At 35.8% G+C, this 27,047-nt stretch overlaps 1 protein-coding gene across 3 annotated transcripts in view; it reads left to right on the forward strand.

The window, feature by feature from the left end:
• The first annotated feature begins 307 nt into the window (after positions 1–307).
• LOC124222201 (phospholipid-transporting ATPase VA) overlaps positions 308–27,047 on the forward strand; it is a 60,499-nt gene continuing 33,759 nt past the window's right edge. For all 3 annotated transcript variants that reach the window (XM_046632938.2, XM_046632940.2, XM_046632939.2), the window contains exons 1-4: positions 308–911; positions 9,673–10,305; positions 10,520–10,699; positions 11,232–11,492. In XM_046632938.2, coding sequence (XP_046488894.1) covers positions 9,683–10,305; positions 10,520–10,699; positions 11,232–11,492 — 1,064 coding nt within the window. In that variant the 5' untranslated portion in view covers positions 308–911; positions 9,673–9,682. The remainder of the gene's footprint in view (positions 912–9,672; positions 10,306–10,519; positions 10,700–11,231; positions 11,493–27,047) is intronic.

Below are 27,047 nucleotides of genomic sequence, written 5' to 3' on the forward strand. Positions count from 1 at the left end.
AACGCACAAAGTAAACGCATATGGAACAACTATGCTTCGAAAGTTTACATCAGGCGAGGAAAAACTGAAATTGTTGTGAGTAATCAGGGACAACGAATTTTATATTCTTTGTAGATCGTTCGAGCTGTTCTCGTACACAAATAACAGCTAGTGAGTGAAATCCCCAGTTCCTTACTGCGGCGACACCCGTAGCATGGTTCCTAGGGTGAAAAAAAACCGGTTGGGTTGGCAGAATTGCGATACTAAATCCGGCAGGTGGCGCTGCTCCCGCGCCGCGAAGTCAGTTCACTCGCCTCTGAGCTGCGAGCCAGGTGTGCGCGTGTACGTGGTCACGCTGAGGTTTTCTTTTCCCAAACATTCCTTCTATTTACAATAAACTTGTTTGTTGTTAATTTATAGGGCGAGTGAAGCTCGCGTTTATTACGCGTGAAAAAGTGTCGCGAAGAAAAGTACGTGTCCAGTGTCTTAGCGGGAGAATGTAAAAAGAAAGGCAAAACAAAGTTTGTACGCGTATCTCAAGTAAACAGGCGGTCCACGTTTCACAGATTATGTATAAAATTACGGAGGGACAGAAACGGGGTTAGAATCAGCGAGAGTGCGGGTGATTGTGAAATTTGAAGCGTGGTTATATCGTTAGGAATGTGAATAGGAGTGGGTAAACAAATATATTAGTTCGGATGCAGCTGCGAGTTATGCGTGCAGTGGGTGCATTACAGATTCGTTTTTGGGGGAAATTATTTGAAATTGTGTCAGTGAGACGGTTTTTCATGCCGCAGCTGTTATTGTACACCGATTGATATTACTACCATCACTGGAAAGATGTTCATCCCGGCCGAGTAAAAGTCGCTGGTTTTATTTACACTCGAGGGAATTACTGAGGCCACGTGGAAGTGTTGTAAGCCTGGCAAAATGTGAGTACATGTTTAATATCTTGTAACGAGAAACTTTAAACCGCGCGAGATTCGTCTCTATTCTATCTGTCGAAGAGAGGCGTCTTCTCGGCAAACGCCACGCGCCTACGCTGTCGAAGATTGGCCAATTCCCTGCCAGATGTTTCGCTTCAATTTGAAAAATCCGTCGCCTCTCGACGGACGGATCTTTGGTCCAAGCCACGCAGCCTCCGAATCGACGCTTAACGCCTGTTCGAAACGTGAGAGCGACGCTTTCGGATGTTTCTCATAGCGTATCCACAGAAAAATTAATGCCTTCGGATTTCTCGGTGTAAACAAAGCGGTGAATTTATCCGTTTCCACGAGTTAACGGAAAAAAGTAAGTCGGCCGGGGTTACTCGATGAGTAATTAAACTCAGAGAGCACAGATTCCGCGGAAAGAAGTGTGAGAAAAAAGTAGGGCAAATAAACTTCGCATCGCGTTATGAGGATGCTACGGTCATCGTCTTTACCGACCGAGTTCAAAGTCACTTATTTTTACTATCTTGAAAGCCTAACATCATAACAGATTTCATTGCAGAATAAATTTTGAAAAGAAAAAGTTTTTACACGGTATTATCCGATGTAGCATGCGGGATTTCGCCGACTGCAGTGTTTCAACATCGATGGATGCTGCACAGGGTTTGATTATAGTGAAAATAAGTGACGTTTTACTCGGTCGGTAAAGTTTGACTTTGGCATCCTCTTAAAACGCTGCGTTTGTAGGCAGACCTAGTTCGTGGATATTATTTCAGAGAGAGAGAAAGAGACAGAGAGAGGCTGCACCGTTATTGGGAAGAGTCCGACGGTCATACTCTGCGTGGCAAAATTTATGTGAGCTACCTTCCTTTTGAGTGTTGAAAAACCAAACTTTCTCGTTTTAATCGTATTTAGAGCTTTTTAACAGAGACGTCGACGAGTCGTTGCGACAATGACAGTAAAGTGATTTTAGTGAATTTCACGTTTTACGAGGTAACGTTGATACTTTCCGACGATAAGCCGAGGCTGCAAAGCTATTTCCGAGAAAATTATTCTTTTATACTAATGAAAATATGCGACTAATGCTCGGTTTCTTTCTCTTGTTTTAATACAAATACCGCAATTGTAAATGTCGACGGTGTCGCGTTTCTTTGATTCAGCTTGTAGACTGACAAATTTTCGAAATGAAAAGGGAAAGCAGCAAGCATCGCTGATTTGACTCAAAGTATTGCGAAAATGGATCTGCGGTTGGGCCACATAGTAATGTAATAATCCTCCTTGGGCTAAGCGGAGAGAATGACGATTGCAATTTTCCTTCCGGCTAAAACGTGTCGCCTCTTTTGTTATCTCGAAACTTGAAAGCGAAATTCGAAATTTTCAAAACAAGAACTGCTTTCTTTTCATGGATGTACGTGTGATGCACAATAAGCAAGAAAGATCACGAGGATAAAGTCAGAAACCTTACTGTAACGATTCATGTTTAGAATGTGAAGTTTCGTAAATCAACCGTGATAAATAAAATATACTCACATTCTGCAAAGCCAACTCCTTGAAAGTCATTCTGAAATTGCGCGATAACGATTTTTTCTTAATATTTCCTTGTATTAACGTTACTAACTTTACTCTCATAGAACATCCCGGTAATTTATCTTTATTTCTTTCCCTCCCCGCGATTTTATCGTCACGCTTTAAGTCTGATGTTCTCTTAATTCTCGAATTAACATACTAACAACACTACACAAGTTTTACCGTCCGGTTACGATTGGTAGAACGAATAATAACTGGAGCAAGGATATATATATATATATATATATACATGTATGTCGAAAGAACCGCAATACGGAAGTGAAGTGCATTCACTATTCATTTCGGCTACACTATTTGGATTTAAAAAAATGGAAAAACTTGTTTTATGTTTCATCGATCACGATAAATTCAATTTCCAATTGCCGCTACTCACTTTCTTGCAATGATTTTGCTGCGACCCATCTTCGTATCCGCAAGCAGATATCGTCGTCGATCCACCTTCTCCTCCTCGTCCTTGGCGTAAGATATCCTTACCTAACTCGAAAGTCTGACTTTATATATATATACACACACACACGCACACACATATAGGAATGTCATATATACATTTATATATATATATATATATATGTATATTTCCGCGAAATTTGACGGCTGCTGAAATTAGTTGCGCGTAATTATGCAACCCGGCACATTATACGTACCCACATGGCGAATCACACGTATGTGTAGTAAATATTTACACGGGCATCTCAAGCCAGAGGACGGATGAACCGGACCGAATTTTGTCTCGGTTTAAACGACTCTCCCCACTATCTTCTTTTCCAGTTCCGTCCGGCTGAGCACGTAATTGTTATGCAAGCCGCCGAAGAATTTAATACTTCAGAGAAATTACAACTCTTGCACCGACATCTCTTTGTGAATTATATATTTATTAACGCTCGGCGAAACTTGTTATTATTGTACGACTGATTCGGCTGTGTGTCGTTTTATTCTCTTGTACATACTTCGTTTAGCGAGCGAGTCGAATCGTTGATGTATAAACGAGAAAAAGAAAGAAAAAAAAAGTTTGAAAATTTGTATTGCAAGTTCTGTTACGGTCGAATTTTCATGAGAATGAAGTTATTAACGTTACTGTAACGATTGATGTTTAGAAGAAATCGTTACTTCGTACCTTTAAGAAAAATGAAATTTAGTAACGCAACCGCGATAAATAAAATATATTTATATTTTGCATAGTCGACTCCCTGAAAGTCATTCTAAAATTTCGCAACAATGATTTTATCCCAGATATCTCCTTATGTTAACGTCGTTAACTTCAGCCTTATGAATTTTCTATATACGTATGTGTAATATGCATGAATAAGTATGAACGAAACGATTAAAGCCCCGCAGGTAATTGAGTCGAGCTCGACGAAATTACGTGGTGTGTTTTGTTATTTATTCATGTTACTTATTCCAGTCCTCGCAGTCTAGGAAAATGTTTTTACGCGGTCGGTTGTAAGAGATCTCTTTTTTCTTATAAATGTCAATATCCGTTTATCGTCACTGTTGAAAAAATAAAAATACTTATGCAGTGTACTTAGTACTGTATATATATTTACGCAGGCTTTTTTCTATACTGTGTTTTATTTTTATTTTTTCACTTCATTTCATTTCATTTCTTTGTCTTATAACACGTACTTTCTTTTAGAAATATTAGTTTTGTTACTCACTGGTTGAGAAGTTGACTGTATATATAATATATATATATACACATTTGTACGTTTTTTTTTTCTTTTTTCGAAATTGGATCATAGAAAGTACGTTAGAAATAAAGAAGAAGAAGAAAACGCAAGAATGGAACATCACATTGTTTACAGAACTGGAATCCCTGCTCGGAATGACGTATAATTATATGGATCAAGTGTGAATTTTTTAAATCAGTTTCGTTGGTTTGTGCAAAAAAAAAAAAAAATAGTCTCGAGTTTGCGGAAATGCTGAGAATAGACTCCGTTATTCCTCCTCATCGTTTTTTACTGTTAGTGTTAAGAATAGTGGCGTGCTGTATATCCCCTTGAAAAGTGTTGTTCAGAATATTGTTCACGTCCGAGAATATATATTGCAATTTCACTCGTCAACAGGCGTTGAACATATGTTCCGAAAAATACGTGTATAGTTTGATCAGCCTCTCAACGAACCCGTTTAAACAAATCCAATGTATCTATCCTTTCGGCATACATCCGTATCATCATTGTAATAAAAATAAATCACGAAATCTGAGGAGACTTTCTGAACAGTTTTTTTCGAAAGGTGATTTTCACCATGCGTGTATATTTATTAGGACGGATGTTTCTCGGCGCGTGTTTGAAATGTTGATTTGTCCGTCTCAAAAACGATTTCTGTCTAATTTAACAAAGTTTATAAGTGTGCGATTATTGTCTGTGTTAACTTCGTCACGTCACGTATAACTCCCGGGTATATCCGCGTCATCGCACATAGTTAATAATAATATGGTATCCTCTTACATTATATGTTTTCGTAAATATGGTATAATTAGAGGCTTTGATGGGAACTAATTTCGACTCCGTGGTATATAATGCGTTCATTTGGTCAACAAGAAATTGTACTTCGATTTAAAAAAAACTGTTGTCCGTATACCTAATCAACTTACAATTAGTTCTTTGTTGTAATTTATTTTATACGTGTTACTTTTCAATTATTCTTAAGTAAACCAAATGTTTGTTCAATGTTAGTATAACGAACATTCCTTTTCTTCAAGCTCGTAAAAATTGGTTCGAAACCGCGTTGATAGATTACGTGAATGATTTATTGCGTTCGATACATTGGACACGTAAAGAAGCGTGCAGAAATGATGTGATATTTTTGAGACTTGAAATCACGTGCTTCGCTTCCTTCGCGATTGAACGCTTGCTGACAGTTGGCCGGTCTTTTTTTCCGTCTTAGTATTTGAGTTACTGCTAGGGGTGTTTGATAATTTCTAGAGAGATGCCGAGATGATGATTTTTAATACTGCGCACAATTTGCCACCGTTTGCAAGTATAATTACATGCGCGCGAAGCAATTTGAGCTAATAGAGCATAATTATCGAACTCGTTTTTCTACAATAATATACAGCGTGATGATATACTTTTTTTTTTTCTGCGTTTGGTGCTAACAACGAGATACTGCGAAACAATAATTAGTGATACACGTGTCAGTGACTTCAACATATAATTTCGTTGCACAAGACGCTCGTCAAAAAAAAAAAAAAACGCTTTTTGACGACAAATTTCGATATCTAGCGGGGTGAAATATACGTTTCGCTATCGATGGCGCTCGTTTTTCGGGATCAGAATGGAAGGGCACGGTGGCTACTCGTCAGGGATAAGTCAGGGCATCATTGAATTGTCAGAGAAAATGAACGAGAAAAAATTAAGCTTGTACCATGAAAAATCACAATTCGAAAAAATCGTAAGCTAGAAATTTTTAATTAATAAAAATCGCGTTGAGAAATTCAGTGCATTTCGGTAGAAAAAATTCCTACTATTCACGAGAGAGATTTTTCTAAATTTTGTAAACGAAACAATGCTTCCCGGGTATATTTCTTCGATAAGTGCTGCGCATCCGTAGAGATATTATAAACAGAGCGGACGAGACGCAGGGGTTAAGGGTAAGCGGAAGGGATGTCCTGGTCTGTACGAAAGATATTCCATCTACTCGATAAGTAAGTTTCTACATGGATCTAAATATTGCATTGAAATTTTCGTAAAATGATTTAGTCAATGTTCCGTGTAAACGTTTGCGTGATAAAATAATTTTATAAAAATATTTCTACGCTCAAGCTCGGCTGTATATAAATTACTTTCCGTCGCCGTTAAACAGAGTGTTACCACATTTTTAAATACCGATAAATTCGTAGCTTCATTAACTATTTACTCTTGTTGGCACTGTTACGTAGCCTTTTACTCAGGGAAAGAATCTGAATTTACCCAGGAAAAGTTGGGGAATTTTTTCCTGCCCCTTTTTATTGACCACCATGAAGGGGGAAATTAACCCAGAGTGTCGTTTTAATCCTGAAAGGAATTATCAGGTCTGTAATAACTTCGTCGTCGGATTTACGCAAGGAAACAAAATTATAATGTAGCTCATTACAGAAATGGTTGAAACTGTCGCGATTAACTATTCAAACGAAAGGTCGAGTGACGAATTTATTCCATGAATTACGATCGTTGTTGAACGAAAATACTCGTTGAATGAAACAAAATCGTATGATAATTTGATGTTAGATTTTTGAGATATCTACTGGTTGGCACAACAAGCCTGATAATGTAACACAGCAATTGAAAGAAAATCAAGAATCAAGATCGTTTGTGATAATATCGATCGCAATTGCGATACGGTATCTATACTTGATGAATGTGTACGGAGAGATCCGATCTTTCAATTTATCTTAAACTGTGGAAAGCGTAGCTCTGTTGCTTCTGATGACCAGTATGTTATTCTCGCTTGTAGATTTAAGATTAGGCTGAAGTTAGTAACGTTATTGTAATGATTAACGTTTTGGGAAATCGTTGTTTCACAATTGCAGGAGTGTCCGAAATTCAGTAAATTATAACAAGGAAAAATGTATTCATATTTTAAAAACTTGACTACTTCAAAGTCACCGTAAACTTTTGTAAAGTGTAAGCGACACTGTAATTTCGTTTAAATTTTTTTTTTTTTTTTTTGGCAGCAGAAGCAAGTCTAATATTAATTGATAAGGATATTTCAGAATTAATCACCAGTTCCATGATATTGGAAAAAATTATATAAAAAAATGTGTACATGTCTGAGGTTCTGTCCAGCTGTGTAGACCACAACACCTTGCGACGTGGCAACAGCGCATCACATACGTAAAACGTGAATTTGCAGTATTAGACTTACTTTTCGATTATAATTAAAAAAAAAAAAAAACGGATTTTATGCACGACAGATCTTGGAAGTGTATAAAGTGAATATACAAAGCTTTCGTAATAACGTGACGCGATGTTGCCAGACTTTGAAAAACCTGATAAACCAGTCAGACACGCAACGCAGTCGAATTTTGACTGGCTGCGTAACGCCGTTAAAACTTCCTTAACGACTCGAACCGTCAACGAAACGAATTTATCGCGAGCTATGCAAACGATTTCATTGACAAGCTTTTTACATTCATATCGGCGGTTAAAACCTCGATTTCCGGCTTTTCTCAGACAGTCAAAGCCTCATTTTTTGTTTGTCCATAACTCGAGTCAGGAGGGAACCAACATCTGGATCTCTTTCGCGGTAGCATCGTCAACCCTTCGGCGGATTCTCAATGTTTTATGCGCAGAGTCACCGGCCGCAGCTGAAAGATCGTCGATCAGCATACAGTGAAGGGAACGTACAACTGGAAAGAAACGTGAAACGTTTTACAAGCTTGTTTATGATACATCGGCGTCTAAGTTTTCAATGAAGTGGAAATCGAGAAAACTGTGAAGCGGACGGCGTATTTTTCTTCGTTGATGTCGGTTCTCGACTTTTTTTTTTTTTTTTTTTACCGAGTATAGGTGTAGATAGAGTGACATCCTAGATCGATCTACCAAACGCTGAAATCAAATTCCCTTGTACAATTCGACGACGAACTTGTTTTTTTTATAAATTCGTCTCAACTCGGAAATGTAAACTCTCTGAGATATTTGCGAGAGTTTTTGACACTTCGCACCTGTATCAACCAGCGGCGACTTTACTGACTTGGTTGGAAAGTCTGACGAGAAGCAGCGTCAATTTATTGGTTTGATCAATCGATCGAATTCACACGAATTCACAGATCGTGTAATATATTATATTCTTTATGGCTTTTCAAAGTAATGAGGGAAAAGAGATTGCGATGTGTTACGAAGCGGTTTATCTTCGTTAGATATAGTACAAAGTTCACATTCTATTCGTCTCGAACATTGTAAGAAGGAAAAAAAAAATCTCTAAAGGTGGTGCTAAAATTGAATAGAAATTTATTCGGCTCGAATTACTGTAGAATAATTATTTCTCTTATAATCAATTCGGAATCAATAAAAATCCAGATCCCATTTTTATCAGTTGATTCGTATTTGTTTCAGATATTATTTAATTCTTGCGTTTTCTTTGTCAACTAACACGACAAAGAGCTTATAGGTTATTTTTCAAAATTTTCGCAACGATTCGAAGAACATTTTCATGTGGATATCAAATTTGTTCACATACGTAACAGTTTTCTTATCATCACTTGCGTATTTTGAAACTTAAATCAGAAAGTACACACGGAGGGATAAGATTATTTGAGTAAATTCTTCGAATGATATTTGTGATACCGTTGACTAAAAATTTTTTGAAATTTACACGATATTTAATGGGTAAAACCCGAAAACTTATTGTTCTACAAGTATACAAGTATAAATTGAACATGTATCGATAGTTTTTGTTTATTTGTTGTCAATATGAATTTCGATAGTGCGACACTACTTGGTATTTATAATCTTTTCTTCGTTTCTAATAGGTCTCACGACAAATTCATCTTACGTTATCCGTATCTGATTTCGCAGCCCGCCTACCCTGTTTTATAATTATTTCCGAATTTACTTTCGTATCTAGAAAGTTCAATTTACAACTAATATATTCTCTACTGGTTTGAAAGCACGTGGCGTGTCTTTTACCTCGTAAACAAATTAGTGCAACTGATTTAACCAGATACGCGAAACAAGTAGCTCCGGTTAGATCATCAACAGAATATGGAATTCGATCGATGGTAAATTTTTCGTTGGCTAGATTCGTGTATTTATTTTATTTGAAGTACTTAATTGTTTCTGTCAACGAACACGCGACTCGGACGAACAATGCGTATACTTAAAACGAGATGACATGTATTTAGTTGACTAAATTTCGGAAATACATCGAAAGGATAAGAATGGCTTTTCTCGAATCAAGGAATTCGCTCGACTAAATCATTATGACAAACTGACTAAGTCGCAATTGTCGAATCGAAGTCATTGTGTTTGGAGCAAGTAAGAGATACCAGATCGAAGCGAACGGACACTCCAACGAAATCAACTTTGTTCCTTCACGAATAAGTCCTTTCCCTCCGTGCAGCTTTTGAATCAAGCTCGTAATCCGTACCATTTATACTCTACTACGACTATAACAACACGTGCTTGAACTCATTCCGCGGCTTGTTGTTTCCTTTTTCTTCCCCTTAAACACCGGGTACGTTTTGCGTGATCCACAGATGTGCCATTATGTCCGAGAGTGTCCTGGAAGCAGCGAACAGCGACAACGATCAGAGAGCCTCCCTGTACGTATTTCCGGTGGCATTGCAAGCTGCGGCAAGCGGCGTTGGTCCATCCTACCTATCGGCCCAGTCACAGCCCTCGTCGATTCAGCAACAACAGCAACAACAGCAACAGCATTATGCAGGTGGAATTGGAGGAGGAGGAGGACACCAGACGATATCGGGCGGCTCGGTTTCGACGATATCGAACAACGCAGGGGCGAGTCAAACCTCGACGATGACGTCGACGGGGATCGGCAATCCCGGCGCCATCTTGGCCTCGAGGAGCGCCAATTCGAGAACCCACGCTCGATCCGCCAGTCACGGGGGTGTTTTGGCGACCGGACTCGTAACCGCGACTTCCTCGGCCGGGGCTGCGGCTCGGCCTTCGGCCCTCAAGAAACCCGGACACCAGAGGGCCTTCAGTCAAGGCCAGGTCGTCGACGTTCAGGGGCCTCATCTCGTCACTGGACACAGCCGCGTCGGTTCGAAAACCGACTTCATACTGCCTCCTGGACATCGGGAAGATGCCAGACCACCAACAGGCGGAAAGGTCCCATCCTTTCGCGGACACTCGCGGCAAGCTTCGAGGTTTGTTGGATCGGCATTGCGCCAATGTTTTTCCTGCTGTTGAACCCTTTTTCGTGATACTTGTCGATGTCTATATATATATATATATATTGTATATATGTGTGTGTATCTATGTCTACGTTGAAATCGATCAGGGCACCACGTTAACTGTTGTTTGTGGTAAAGGTGAAAATGTGTGTGTTTGCGATTAAACAATCACCCTGTACTCGTATAGATCGGAATCCATATACACGATAAGGCGTAGCGCCGCGCCTCCGTGGTGGAGAAGACTTTGGGCAAGGTGTTTTGGACCCGCTGCCGAAGAGCCGAGACTAAGAACCATTGTTCCGAATCACCTGGTACCACCGAAAACGCCAAAGACTCAGCATCCGAATGGGATCAGGGTGGATAACAGGTGAGCAATGTTGCGCTGTGTGTATTGTTATTAATGGGTGATGTCTGTGTGGACAAATTAATTATATTATGAAAATATAGGAAAATGATGAATACGACATCGATTAGTGGTCGTTGAAATCGATGGTGGAATTTCATTCGAACGAAATTTACATTATTTCTATTACTACACAGGAGCTTCGGGGCGGGGTTGAAATTCCGAATTTTTTTTCTCAAAAGTTTGACTTCTTTACTTCAAGTTCTGTTCTTATTTATTGCTCGCTGTCTATACGCGGTTTGTCATCTTAATTGAATTATCAGAAGCCCTCCCCCCCTCCTCCGCAGTAGGCTCGAAACGTCAAAATAACGACCGTTTTAATTATTGACCTTTGACACCGAAGAAAAATAGTCACATCTTTGAAATAATGCGTGAGAAAGTCCTTTCAATAATTATCACCATTCTCGTTTATCGAGAAAAAGAAATTAGCATTGGTTAAATTGAATTTCATTGAAAAATCTTTTATCATTGTTTTTTTTTTTTTTTTCTTCCCCAGAGTACGCACAACGAAATATACACCGCTGAGTTTCTTGCCTCGAAATTTGCTCGAGCAGTTTCACAGAGTGGCGAACGTATATTTCATATCCATTGTCCTGCTGAATTGGATTCCAGCAATTAACGCCTTTGGGAAAGAAGTCGCCATGATACCGGTCATCTTTGTACTCGGTGTAACCGCGCTAAAAGACTTCTTTGAGGACAGAAGACGATTCAGCAGCGATCAACGTGTCAATAATTCCACATGCCGAGTATACGTTGGGTGAGTAAGGGTTTTTGTTTATTTCGTAAACGACGTATTATTGTTGTCATTATTATTATTATTATTATTATTATTACCCTTCTGCGTATAGTTTTTGCTTCGAAACGTTACAGAAAAATAATAAAGGTATCGTATATAAGTGATTTCCACCGGCGCGAATCAGCTTAACTTTAACGAAGAAATTTCAATCAATTTTGTCTTAATTGCATACGATTGGAAAATTTAATTACAATACTCTTTTTTTACTTTCCGATGTACGATGATTTTCGCCAGCGATGAAATATCGCTGTGAATATTAACTTGAAACTTTTTTTCCTTTCCGCCTTTTTTTTTTTTTTATTTTGTAATCCTTCTTAATTTCGCAGTAGCAAAAATATTGCATGACCGCAGTCCCTGTGCGTTATTGTTTATTATTCTTTGTGATAAAAAAGAAATTGACCGGTTTGTCATTTAATGCGGACGGGTTCGTCGTTATAATACGGGGATTTTCGTCAGCGAGTTCGGTTGCGATTGCGCAACAATGCCTCTGCGCTTCCGTAATCGTAGAGTTATTTCTCAATTTCACGCTTTGTCGACCATAGAAAATAACAAATCTGTTTTTTTTTTCGTTCACTTGTTTTTTTTTTTTTTTTTTGCTTTTTATTTACTCACATTATTATACCGTATTTATACAGTACGTAATACACATCTTCGTTTTTGATGCTTTTATAATGTAAAAAGTATACAGAAAATGTGAGAAATTTTAGTTTTCGGTCCTATCGAAAATATCGTTTGTATTTACGAAACGATATCGTCTTCGTTTATTTTTACCCTTCGTAAACAACGCGCGTTGTATAATTTTTGAAAATCGCCAACCGGTGATTTTTCAAGTTTAGAATTGTTCCCGAAAATCGCACCGACTGATTTTCACTCTTCAATCGATTCGCTGTATAATCTATATTATACAAATATACTTAGATCGCACGTAGTATACATTTCTTACACTTATATAAATCGCGAACTCAATTTACCGGAAAGACACAAAATTTTCATCAAAGTCAAAATTTCAATCAATTCGTGTCTCATCTCTTCGACCGTATTGTGTAGAATATTATTTATCGTTCTTTTATAACTATAATAATTACGATATTTATAATTTATATTTCATAATTGTTTAGAAATTTGAAAAAATGTTTGTTTTCATTCTGTTTAAAAATAAGATTGTACGGCTTTTAAGATTAATATTTAACATAAATACGTTGCTTTTTATCGAGAGTCTTACGCTACTATTCGTCGATGAAAGATTCAACGGTTATATAACCGTTTAGTTTGTGACATTGGGAAAGTTCTCGCTCGCTGCCGACCGAAATGACGTTGTCATCGGCAGACACGGTTTACCACTCTTTACCACTTACAATTAAACCATTCTCTATTACGTATTACATTGACGGACTGCGGTCTACGATGCTGTTTCATTTCCTCCACTAACCATTTATCCGTACAGTTAGCGAGCTTACGCGCACGTGTCTGTCAATTTTCACATCTCTAAACTCTTGCATTTCTCATTTTTTTTTTTTTCTCATCACTAAAATGTGCTGAAAAACGATTACACGATATAAATAATACGATGATTTTACAAATATACGTATGCGTATACATTTGGTTCTTTCTTTACCAACAGTTGAATTATTTTTCCATGCCGTACAATTTCCCGGAATTTATTTTTGTTCAACAATCAAGAGATTCAAGTTTCATTAGGTTCGCTTCATCATTCGCACACTTATTTACGCTCAAAGAAACGCCTATTGGCGAGGATAAAATTATGCTGATACCACCAGAAGGTCACTGGATGTTTCCGGTTGTATACGAAGCGTTATAACAGAAAATCAGCACTAAGTCTTGCTTCCTGTTATAACTATCCGGCGTCTATTTCACTGAAAACTTATGGTGGCGTAGTTATCGTGGTTGGTAATAATCACAGAACACTTAATGACATCAGACTGGATAATTTCCAATGATTCAGTTATTTGGGTAGTGCAACGGAAATGATTTTGTGTATTTTGATTCTCTCGTTTAGGTACTTGGAAAAAAAAATCCAAAATTTTTGGTTTGGAAAGAAAGTTTGTTTTTTTTTTTCCTTTTTTTTTCCTAATACACGAGGACAGAAAGAAGAAAAAGAATAGGATTAAAACACGCATCGAATCTTGCATGACATCAGTTTCGCTGCACAGATGGGCTGCGATACGTATATATTATTATTATATATATTATTATTATTATATGTGTATATTTGCGTACGCGTTACGTAGAACTCCGGACATCGAAGCCCTTCTGGGTCTTGGCTGTTGTAACGACGTCGTCACAGCTTTTGACCTTGGTAAAAGACATTTGCAAATAAAAAGAGAAAATTAAGAGGGAGAGAAAGAGAGAGATATTCTCGGCGTGGGTAGTAAACGTGAGTGGTAAATATTTTTTTTTACGGCTTCTTACCTTATTTCATCACTCGGTTTAATTTCGATGGTTATATTATAATTTTACTATTCATTTTATCCTTTTCATTCTTGAGATGCGACGACAACGATTCGTGTATTATTTATACACGTATGTATGTATGTATTAGCTTTTTTGAGTGGGTGTTGATTTATCGCGTATAGGTATTGGCGAAATATGGAAAGAGAGAGAGTGAGTGGGAGTAAAAAAGGAACGAAACTCGAACGAGCAAGGTAAACGATAACAATAACGAAGTTAACACAAGTTGACTTTGCGCTGTTTAAACGCGATTGATTTGTCGGCGGTAATAAGTGATGCGGGAATTCTAATGAAAATACGAAGATTTCAGAAAATTACAATATACCTACACGGTTTAGCGTGGGTTTGCAATGAAACGAATATACCCGATAACGAGCCGTGCCCAATTTTAACTGACGGTTAAATAACTCAAGATATTTGAGACGTCTTGTCTTTATTAACGATCAGAATTTAGCGAAATTTTTCTTTTGTATTCTTCACGACCCTTTATGTTATGCGCATAGTTTTCATTCGGTGATGTTAAATCCGCGTGCGTAATTTATCAAGTTCGAAAATCGTCGGTGGGATAATTATAACGTTAACAATTAGATGCTGATAATTGCGATATAAGCAGGTATACATATAAAAAAAAACAAATACGCAATAACTGAGAAGACAAAACATCGATTCATCAACGTTAATGAATGACAGTGAAGATTTGCTCGCTGTATGAGTTGCGAGTAAATTAAATATAGAATAAGTATAATTAATCACGATATCGATTTTATTAATCGTTACACGAGAAATATGATTATATTTTCGTCTTGGCTCCCAAATAAGGCTGCTACTTGTACGCGTAGACATTTTTTTTCGCTTTTTTCCACTCACGACAAGATTGCAGTGCTACGAAATTAAATCATATATATATATATATATATATTATTATGTATACATAGAGAAAAGTATATACGTGCGGAAACAGGGATCATTTACTCGCGGTGTGTACGCAATCAAGATTTGCAATCTCTCTAATCTGTCACGGTTGACCGCTGCCCAAAAAGATGCCGGTATAGGTATGATTTATACCTTGTACGTTGATTGTTATTATATACCCACCCGTAATAAGATTAAACGTTGTAACGAAACATAAACACAATCGCGGTCCCAGACCAAAGAGGGAAGCTCGAAAGATCTTAATCCTATTTAGGCACTCGACTTGGTCTACACGTGTATTTCATGCATATATATAAGCATACTTGAACGTTGTATTACAATGGCTAATTGCCATGCGGTTGTAGATTTGAGGAAACTTTTTTGAGGAAACTTTTTATCGTGAAGCCTGGACAATCGGTTTTGAGAAACGAGTATGTCGTAGATGTATGTTACAATGATGCATGCTCAACCTCGTGGTTTAAAATGTCGACTTGGTGGCTTCATTTTTGTTGATAAACGTAACGGTTGTAATTTGTATATGTATTATATTAACGGGAATTGTTGGCGACTTGTACGCTAATAAATGTGCAGGAAATTTGCGAAAGTATAATTATTCTATCGATATTGTTCATGGACATACTGTTTGATAAACAACATCGACAAATCTAATTTCTTCGTAATACGTTTCTATTACACAAGGTCCTGGAAAAGTGGTTATCCTATTTTTAGAAATTATACGCACAAAACTGTTGTTTTTGTTCTTTCAAGCTTTTATTGAAGATGAACGAAAAAAATTTAGACAGATCCAATACGGTGCACGAAAATTTCGAATTTGATCGAATACGATCAAAAAACTCGATGCAGGGGTTTTCGGAGTCGCTGATTAGATTCGTTACACTGAATTTTATGAACTTGACTTCAGATTCGTAATCAGTGACTCCAAAAACTTGTAACTTATGTAAAACATGTATACTACGCGTAGAGAGGGGTAACTTTCTCGGAAATGAATTATACCTTCAATTTTCACGATTTTCTTCAATCAATTTGTTTCCATCAATAATTGTTGGGATTATGGATGTTAGTGTGATTAATTTTAATCAAATAATCAAAGATTTATTTTAGGAAGATTGTTCTTTTTATTCAAAATAGAGTGTCGAAGGTATGTCTTTCCAAACTGAAGGATCAGAGTGAACTGGCAGAGTGAACTGGCTACTTGGAGCCATACCACTGCAGCTGTATTGTTAAAAATATATATTTCAAGGGTCTATACCATGTGCAAAATTATACCTGGTTATATGGCTCTGTTCGAGTGCTCCCATCCTTACTTCCATAAAACCATAAAAGCAATCGCTACAGGGCTGACAATGTGTTTACCAGATGTTGCAAAAAGTGAAAACTTTCACTTTTAAAACAAATAGACAAAACTTAAATATGAGAAATATAATATCACAAAAGAGAGAAACTTTTGTAGACGAACTCAATATTTCAACAATAATAATTTACATCATATCGGAATTAACAAAAGACCGCAAAAAAAAAACAAAAAAAAAAAAAAAAAAAAAATGTTTTCAAAGTCCTCTAATTAAACAAAAAATGGATGTAAACAGGTGGTAAGAATACTTGACACTATGACTCAAAGTTTATGCTTTTGTCCGCATCTAATTTTCTTTTTTACGTCATGTTGCACATTACGCATATTGTTGAACGTTATCACGTCGGTATTCTATATTCCATAATATTACTAGTTATTTCCGTAAATTCTTACATTAACGAACCAATTACCAACGACAATGGTTACGATATGTATAGGCAATTTTCACATACGGTTTACGTACGTACGTACGTACGTCAATTTCAAACATCGTTCGTCAACAATTTGAGGATCATTTCAACAAGTCTCTTCGTCGTTTCGTCACGTGCTCTCATAGACGTTTTAACCGGCACGCTTTTTACATTATGCAATAGGATTTTTTTTCTTCTCGTTCATTTTGTTTTTAATATACTTTTCATTACTCGGACTGTTTAGACTGTGAATCACGACGATTGTTGTTTATTGCGAAAAATTTTATTGGCATGTACCTGTATAATAGACTATTTTTATTTTTGTTTATTCCTTTTTCTCTTTTATCAATACTTCAAAAATCGTTGCGTAGAAACGTAGATATCGATTCTAATGACTTGAAAAAATTCAGAGACACTCTTTAACTATTATATTTTGAAGCAAATTAGTTATATTTAGCGAAATGAAATCTTGTAAAATTGTAAAAAAACAACAATAAAACATGGAAGAACTCGACGAAACAACAAAATACCGGAGAGTGATGATTCTACTAAAAAAATCATAACTCGCTGAAATTTCAATATTTTGAGCTGAAAATTGACTGAGTAACTCTCAATACACAATTATTTAAGAAAGAAAAAAAAAATAAAAATACGGACGTGACGAAAAAAAAGATATTTATTCGAATTAGTGATGTCGATTTTTTGGAAAAATAATGAATCAACAATTCTTACGATATTTTGTTATTTATCTTGGATGAAATCAGATTATTTTGGATGTTTTTCATACGATAAGTACGGTGAAAATGTCGCTGGGTCATTTTGGCCCCGACGAGTAGCGTAAGGTTTAAAAAACATACGTTTTGATATTATATATAAATACGTATAAAAATTTGACACGCGTGTATAACAATACCGTGTTTAAACGAAGTTTTTCGTCCCATAATCTTTCCGTGTCCCGTTCTTTTAGTTCTTCGCTCTCCTTTCCTCCTTTACAATCCCGGGGTACATAACCGCCTACATTTGTCGATTATTACCAATGCAGTATGTGCGTATTAAGACCTTTTACCTCGCACCTCCGAACGCGTAGAATTTGTCCGTGAGGGCATTTCTTACCTATGTTAACAATGCCCAAATACCCACGCGCCTGCTCGCACGCATCGCGTGTCTCGTTAATACTTCACTGTATTCATCTCTGTGTAACGCACGTATAGGTATACATACGTGTGTATAAAACACAATAAACGTACAGGCGCAGTCGTCGTTATACTCGATGCATAATGTCTTGCTGCAGAACACACGCGTGTAAAAGTGATGTTCGATACGAGTGACGGAGGGGAAAAAAAAATTAAAAAAAATCGCTAACCCTGAATGAGCAACCCCTGTTACAATGTAACGAACAACGCCGCCACACACGCTTAAATCTTTATCTCACACACGTGACGCCCTTGCGTAATTTGCTCGTGTATATATGTATATAAATATATGTATATACAATATGTACGATATATTCGCGCCTATGTGTGGAGCGCGTGCTTGGACGCGTATAATGTAACTGTATCACTGACCTAATTCCCAGCGTAGGTTCGCTTATTGATTGACCTCTACAACAAACAAAAAAGAAACAGGAAAAAAAAATAATAATAATAATAATAATAATTAACGAAACGCACCGCGACACCCTTTATCTTGCGCAATAACTACAAAACTGCCAGGCACCTTTATCTTTTCCACTTGTTTAATTTTTTTTAAATTTTTCCCCCCATATTAAACGCTATCAATTAAACACCGTATAATTATTACATGTACTCGACATTCGAGGTGTAGGCAAATCGATTGGAAAAAGTCGTGTGAAAGTCATGTTTTCTTTTTTTTTTGTTTTTCTTTTTTTGTCAACTGTTATTTTATAATTTCTTTTTACTTGTTATTCTTTTGAAATCTTTCTAATCCCAACCGAAACAAAATTCGAGAGGGAGGGAAATGAAATTAGGGATTTATCCAACGGAGAGATTTTTTCTTTCACGTTCATTTAAAGAACAATTAACAGAAGTCTGCAGGTCGAAATTGCGGGTGGTGAAAATAATGAACGAACGAACAAAATTACGAATACTCGACATTCCAAAAGTTAGTCATAACTCTTACATATACGGTGGTAACATTTGAAGTTTCGACCTTTCGAAATTTTGACCCGCGATCTTATGTTGCTTGTGTTTTCAAATGAACTTGAAAACAGAGATAAAAAAACTCTGTTCTTGGGATAAATCGTTGGTTTCATTGCCTTCCTCCTCGAAACAACGAACTCTTACACACACAATTAGTAATAACATATTTTGGATACGAGCTTTAAACTACTGTTATAATTGAATTTAGAAAATAAACTGTGATCTAGGATCCTTAAGACCTGGTTCTATAAAAAAATCCTATACATTGGGGCTTCAAAATTTCATAGTACAACTTGTCAATGTACAAGTTGGACAGATTTTAGAAAATCGCTATTTTCGCATAGTCAATTTCCTCCCAGTCGTCTCAGACTTTACGTCCACTGTCGTAATGGTGCGGTGATAAAAAAAAAACTCATTACTACTTAAAGCTAATTATGTCTGTAAGTTTTTACCGACTAGATTTTTGTATTCATGTCATACTTATGCATATCATGTGTATATATATATAAACGTATTATGTATACGGGTCTGTTTAATTTAAACGGCAAAGTCTGCAAGTGAGATGTGTGTGTTTTTTTTTTTTTTCAATTTATTTTACTGTTCTTTAACCGCGTTAATTATAACACAGACCGCAAAGAATACGACGAGATTTTATTTTATTTCTAAATAACGAATATAGATAAGTGACACTTGAACGTAATTACTTTTCAATCACGTAATTTATATATTATGTTACACATTTAAATACACAATTTTTCATGTACACGTAAGATTTTATATTTCGCAAACGTACAATGTTGCGTTTTTTTTAAAAGTCTGATGCTATGATTACAAGATTTGATGGAAGACGAAATAATTTCAAACGTTGTTTGATAACTTTTTCTCTTTTTTTTTCGTTTTGATTGTTATTCATTTGATTTTTTTTCTTACGCCACGAAACGCTTCTGGGGTTCAGAAGAAATGATCGTTTCACTTTGGTTAACGTATTTTAATGATCAATTTAATATTTGGAATTAGTCGAATTTATCACTTTCGTATTGTACTTTGAACCGAAGGTTATTTCTCACGCCGTGTTGTAACTATACGTGTATAATATCACAAAGTACTTGATATTACAGCTGACAATGAGATCCTCTCACCCACCTCGGCATTGAAAAAAGATCGTAACTTACGATCTACCTAATTTATATATCTGAACAATACGCGATTACGTAGCGTGAAATATAAACGATACCGCTTAGGAATAATATTAAAGTTGGTGCGCCTATTTTACCCGCGCGTGAAAAAATCCGTTTGATATACGCGTAGGTATAACGGGCATTCCGTGTCAATTTGATCTGCACATTTCGACGTTTGAAACCTGTGGTAATTTTCTATCGTTATTTTTTTGTACGACTGTTTTTCCGCACCGAATATATTCGAAAGTTTTTATGGTTTTACCTCTTTCAGAATTCTCAAGAAAACGAACTTTCGTCTTTCGTTTATCTTAAGGTCAGTCGCAAATTATACATTTTGTTTTTAACCATGATTTACGAGAAATTGCGACGTCATTTTATTTTCAGATTCGATGATATATGTTAGAACAGGGCGGGGTCGAAGTTTCGAATTTAAAAAGTTACGACAGATTATTTGCCGGTAAAAGTTGAAGTAAAAAAATCCAACTCAGAAGAAACAATAAAGTTTCGAATAGTCGAAACCCCGACGGTTCAAAGTTCCTAAAAGTAAAGTTACGACAGAGGAAAATATTTGAAACAGTAAAGTTCTAAAAATTGAAATATCCTCACACAGCTTAATTTACTTAACGACTGGATGTAAAAAATCAGAAAAACATAAATATAATGACCGGGATTTCGAACGTAAAAATATCGAAAATCCAAAACACGGAAATATCAAAATGGTGAAATTTCACCAGGCCAGAAATTCACAGAACTGAAAATCTTGAATCATTTAGAGTTTCGATATTTCGGGCTTTAAAATTTTCTCATTTCCGCACTTTCGGAAAATTAAGCGTCGGGTTTCGAACGATTTGAAAATGTGATATTTCGCTGCGAAAAAAATTTGGAATATCGCGCTCTCGAGACTCTTCAAATTTGAAATTTCCACCCAAACCTATAAAAACATCTTTTATTTTCCTCTTGCAAAGTGTTAGTTGAAACGTTTGAACAATAATTTTTCACGGAATGTCCTTTACACATGTAAAACTACGCAGCCGTGGTATAACGATCGTTTTCCTTCGTCCTTGATCAAGCCGCGTCTCGAGGCTTTCTTGATCGAGACCTCGACACCTGTAACTGACGGCAATTGCTCTTATTATACATCTAGCTAAATGATGCTGCAAATCGTTTCACGGCTTCGGGTGTTGAAAACGCGATTACAGAACTGCTGCAGGATGTCGAACAGAGTAACTAACCGCTCAACCTTGATCCTTGGGTGAACGGTGACATTGAACAAAGAGTCTCGATAAATCTGCAGTTTGTATCCAGGTAAACAGGCGGCGGATTGCGAGGACGGAGTAGAATTTAATTTTATCCCCTTAATCGCTTATCCGCTCCAAGGTGTAAAAATTTCATTCGTTATTATAAATCACTGCGCCTCGTGTTGTATGAAATTTTTTTTTAATAAAATATGCTTGAATACCAAGCGTCGTTAGAATCGTCGATCGCTGTACTCTCTTTTTCATTTTCCATCCAAAACTATAGTTTCTGGTTACGGTGAATGATGGTAATTGTCAAGAATTGTACGGTAACCACAATTTCATAATTTTTCCCAGTGAAATCATCTTCATGTTTGACGTTTAACGTAATTTATATTATAACAAATGAATTGAATCGAATGTGTAAAAACAATTACGAATGTTCGATCGAACTTGAAATTAAATCTGTAGCGTACCTTTTGCATACAGCTAAAAGAATCACACTCTAAACTTGGTTCCTTATTCGATGGTTTACCGATTGCTTCGCTAAGTCGATGTGTGTAAACGAGCCTTTTGTTTTCGAAAAAGTTTAACCCTTCCCTTCACACCCTAGCGACAAAAGTTGTTATAAATAACAAACTGTTGAACCTTTTTACTTGAAATTTTTTTTACAACATACCGAAAGCTTACTTCAAAGGATCATGTAGTTAATACGGTCAATAATTCAATTTCCGTATACTAGAAAAATGCAATGGAAAAAAAAGAAGATGGTTTATTTTTACAAAACAAAAAAAATTCATAATTTTTCTGTTTAATCAATATTTAAGGGCTTAAATTTTAGCTGAGCCGTTCAGGTACTTAAAGTTGAGGAAAAAATGTCTGAGGTGTTCTTCTACACCCCTAGACGGCAAGTAAAGGTTAAGGGTGTCGCTACAAAATTCGCATTGCACACAACGCGTATTATTATATGCATACACCTTATTTTATACGCTTATATCATGCGTACGAAAATATTTTGAAACTCGTTGACGACGAAACGAGTATTATATCAAAGCGTGTGCATATATACGTATACATATTATATACCCGTGTACGTATGTGTGTACATCGCTGGTGAAATTTTACAACTTTTGAAGTTTGCATATAAGCAAACGTTTTATTTACGTAACTTGTCACAATCGTTAAACCTTGACGCATTGTACTATTTATTTTTTAGGTAAATACTAAGGTACATACTACACGTACACGTGTAACGATATATATATATATGTATACATAAGAGCAGTTTTGCGATTTTAGAAACTTGTAATTTTTGAAATTTTAGTCATAGAATAATAATAATGATAATGATCAATTAATTATACATATAATTATACCGCACATATACGTGTATTGAAAAAAAAACAAAAAAAAAAAAAAACAACGTGTATTATACTCAGGCGAGGGCGTTGGATAGATTTGAAAGTAATTTATGTCCGAGTTTTTTTTTTCGACCTCCCGAGTATCTACTTATTGTGGCCACAGTCAGAAATAGATGTCCGAAAGTTTTTTCCTTTGATTTTTTTTTTTTGTCAACGTTTATTTTTTGCCGATTAGGTTCGAAATTGATATATATATATATATATATATATACACAAGAAAAATATGCGTAGATTCACGATTTTATGTTTTAGTTTGCCGTGTTCATTCGTTCGGTTCCGACGATTCTATAATATCTTTACTTTTTGTACTTTGACCCATCTGCAATTTATTTTCAAATTTTTTTTTTTTTTTTTTAATACTCTTCCTCACTATTTCGAATCCACCCGATACTCGCTATTAGTGTTACCACCTTAGGTACAGGCTCCTATATTATTTTCTTTCCGAGCAACGGTAATCAATGAATCTCGAGACTTCGATTTGCGCAACCTTTGTTATAATATCATTTACTGTCCAAAGAACAAGCGTAACATATATCGATGTATGCACGTACGTACCTACGTAAGTGAGTTTAGGCAGTTGTAACCGTGTTGCAAGTCAGTACGTTCAACGTTTGCCTAGAAACTCGGTCCACTTAAATGTAGGCTACGTAACCGTTGTATGTTGTACAGGGTTCGTCATTTTTATTTTTATCAATTTCCACTGCCACTCTTTGGCTATTTATTTATTTTCTGTTTTTTTTTTTTTATTTTTTATTTTTTTTTCTACCGTTATTTTTTGCCGCATACAATTTTTTTCTTTCTTCGCTTCGTTTCGCGCAACAGATATCCGCAGGTGCATTCATACAAATGGAGTTTTGCTGTGTTTCACTTTCTTTCTTCGTTCAGCCTTTGTACATGTTACACGTATAGATAACAGAATTGCAAACCTTAGACTTGAAATATTGGGAACATTTACATAGCAAAGAAGTTTTCACAGGTGTAGGAATTCAAGTCTATCAAGTTCAATCACGTGCGAGGAAATTGTGGAAAAACTGGGTTTTTTTTTTTTTTTTTTTTTTTATTGAACAATTTGGATTCCAAACGATGTTGTACATACGATTTTTTAATCGTCTTGTTTTTCGATAAATTTTCACGAATTTCAGTCCTCGCTTTTTGCTCGCGAACTTTGCTCAAAATTCTTTGCAAACTTCTTGTACCTAATAGATGTACAACATTTTACTTCAGATCCTAATTGATTTGATAAGAAAAGATTCGTACATGATTGATGAAATCAGGTTACACGACCGAATGAATAGCTGTGGCTATAAATAATGTACGCGTACTTTGTGATTTTGTAAAATCTATTTTGGGCAATTGAGTGCGGAGCTTGAAGAATTTTTTTTACTCCAAATTTCACCACCGATATATCAGCTGCACTACTTTCGGCATTTCAATATATCGTATTAGCGTTTGTTAAAAATTGATTTATTTTCTTACGTGCTATTGAAACCTTGAATCGTTTATAATCAAATTCGACTATAAATCTTAAATCCGATCGAATATTTCAAACTTTTTTTTTTTTTGTTTTTTCACATAATTTTCGTTATTCGCATATTGTTTTTTTTTTTTTCTGCAATCAATGTTACACGGACAGACGTTTTGTTTTATGTATACATTATTACACAGAATCGTGTGAACGATTTTAATATATGTATAGTATAATCTAACGATGTGAAGAAGTAGGAATATTATTAACTGTGGGAAGGTACTGTATATAATAGAGGAATGATGTACCTGTATACATATACGTGGGTGGGTCACGTTGCGTATGCCTAGACACATATGTTAAAAACAGGATTTGTAGACGTTCACAAAGTGTGCCACGGTCGTCTCTCTCCTTGAACAACAAACGCTTATTACGAATGTACTCGCATAGACGTTTGCTCCCCTCGTAGTGTAACTCTCTATATTTCTTCGACGATTTTTATTCATCTCGATATACGTTATGCACACTCGATTTTTTATCTCTTCAAAATATACCTACAAATATAGAAAGTAATGTAATAATAAGCAAAAGCTATGATGTCGACGCTTTATTTCGAATCATTTGGAAATAGTTAAAAATCTGACAGATTTGTTCGGTTTCATGCGCTATTTTTTTTTTCCCCCGTTTTATATATATTTTTGTTCCTTTACATCTTTATTCTTTTGATAAAAATAATCGTGATAATTACTGGAACGGGGTTGAAGTTCCAAATTTGAAAACTTCTGAAAGTTTTTAATTCCGAATTATTTGGTTTGTTATTTGATTTCTTGATTTCAAGCGTTATTGTCGATCCTTTTTTGGCAATTGCAACGCAAAATCACTTTGTTCGGCTCACTCTACTTTTTTTTTAGTTAAATGAGTCTTTAACATCAATTTATCGTTGCCCAAGCGTTAAATTTTCGCAACAGTTGCAAGAAAATATAGCAACATTGATCGTAATGGGAAAGAATAGCAACGGATAGTAGACTTTCCGGTAACGGCTAGAAAACTAATTTTCATTTTCTACCTAGAACTATATTTTTCGGTTGTGATAAAAAATGTAAATAGTTAAGGACCGAACGGTAACCGAAACTAAAAATTTCTCTCAGTGTATGTTTATGCGAATTGCCCTAAATTATCCCGCGGTGGGTATTAAAATGCTTCAAGTTGAATAACTCGGAATTTTGAATCGTAAAATTGTAATTCGTAATTCGTCGGAGTGCCCGTAAGGTTTATGCGTATTTGTTATCTTATATACCGGCAAGGCAAGTTTACCACAAGTTAAATCACATCGGCAAATCGTATACATCACCAGGTCGCTTTAATCTCCGTTATTGGACATTTGTTTCCTGCAGCAGCTGTAGCGATTCTATCTCATACGTGTCATACATGTAATACATACCCGTGAATTATGAATGTAATACAAGTACATCTGATACATCATTGTACTTGCTTGCATAGAAAATTTATACGCGCGAGATTACTCGAAGATTACTCAGTTTAATTAGCACTGAATTTTTGTGTTTAATCGCAGGTATATGACATTACATTTATATATGCACGTTTCATGCATCAAAAGTATTAAATATAGGTTATAAATTAAAAGGCTGCAGGAGATAAAAGAAAGGAAAGAAAAAAAGCGTATTGTCATTTTTATAAAATTAATATACGTATAATAAATATATTTATAGAAAGTAAAATTATTTGATTCTTCTACTCGATCAAGAACGCCGCAACATTGTGTTTTATTTGTTGGTTATCATTGTTGCGGCAGTATTTCTATGTGTAACTTGGAACGTTTCTTCGAAGCGGGTAATAAAAGGTAGAAATATTGCATGCAACCTCCACGTTTCGACTCCCACGTGTGTCTAACATAATTTCAACGCGAGGGGGAAATAGTTGGCTGAATTGATGTGTCGATAGATTTCCGAATTAATTATCATTCATCTAAATTAATGAGAATCAACCGAATTATAGAAGATTAGGTCAAGTTGATTTCAATTAGTTTGGATTCGTGTCGGAATAATTTTTTCACAGAGAGAAAGAAAAAAAAAATTAAGTCTAATGAAATAAAATTAATTTGAATGAACGTGAAATACAGAAGAATGAATTGAATTTTTTGAAAACTCAAATGAATTAAAAATTAACCATCGAGAATTGTCGAGAAAGAAAACTGAAATTCATGAATTGAAATGAATCGAGTTGGAATTGAAGAAATTTATTTAAATAAAAAATAAAATTATTTTGAAAAAAAAAAAAAAAAATCAAGTCCAACTAGTGAATAAATTTAAAATGATTCGACTCAAAAAAATTATAGCGTCACTCAAATCTCGAGTTATTTTTCCCTCGTTTGAGCGAGTTTGTCTTGCTTCTATTTATTTATTTATTTTTATTTATTTTTTTTTTTCTTTCTCTTTCGTTTTCGTCTACAGGATATATACAGTATATGTATACTCCGGATATTATATACTTGATACGCGTGTCAAGTTATTTTGTGTAGGCAGGTACACGTAAGTTTAATAGCCGTGAATCAGATTATAAACGACACGTCAAAACCGAGAGCAAAGTCAGGGTCACGACAAATTGTTTGATCCGAAGTAGATCGTGCAACTACTATTCTCTAATTTACGACGATAATTTCTTCGGTTTATATCCTAATTCACGCGTGTACAAGTTTGTACATACGTACGTATTGTCAGGGTGGTCCTTTATTTAAACCAAACGATTCAGCAATTCCCCAAGTTTTTCGAATATTTATCTCAACGGCTTTTATGCCTTCGTACGAGGCATGTGTTCGGCCATAAAAATAGCATGGGATTTTATCATCAATTTACGCATTATTTATTTTCTCCGGCA

The sequence above is a fragment of the Neodiprion pinetum genome, chromosome 6 (genome assembly GCF_021155775.2).
Source record: "Neodiprion pinetum isolate iyNeoPine1 chromosome 6, iyNeoPine1.2, whole genome shotgun sequence".
NCBI classification, from domain to species: domain Eukaryota; kingdom Metazoa; phylum Arthropoda; class Insecta; order Hymenoptera; family Diprionidae; genus Neodiprion; species Neodiprion pinetum.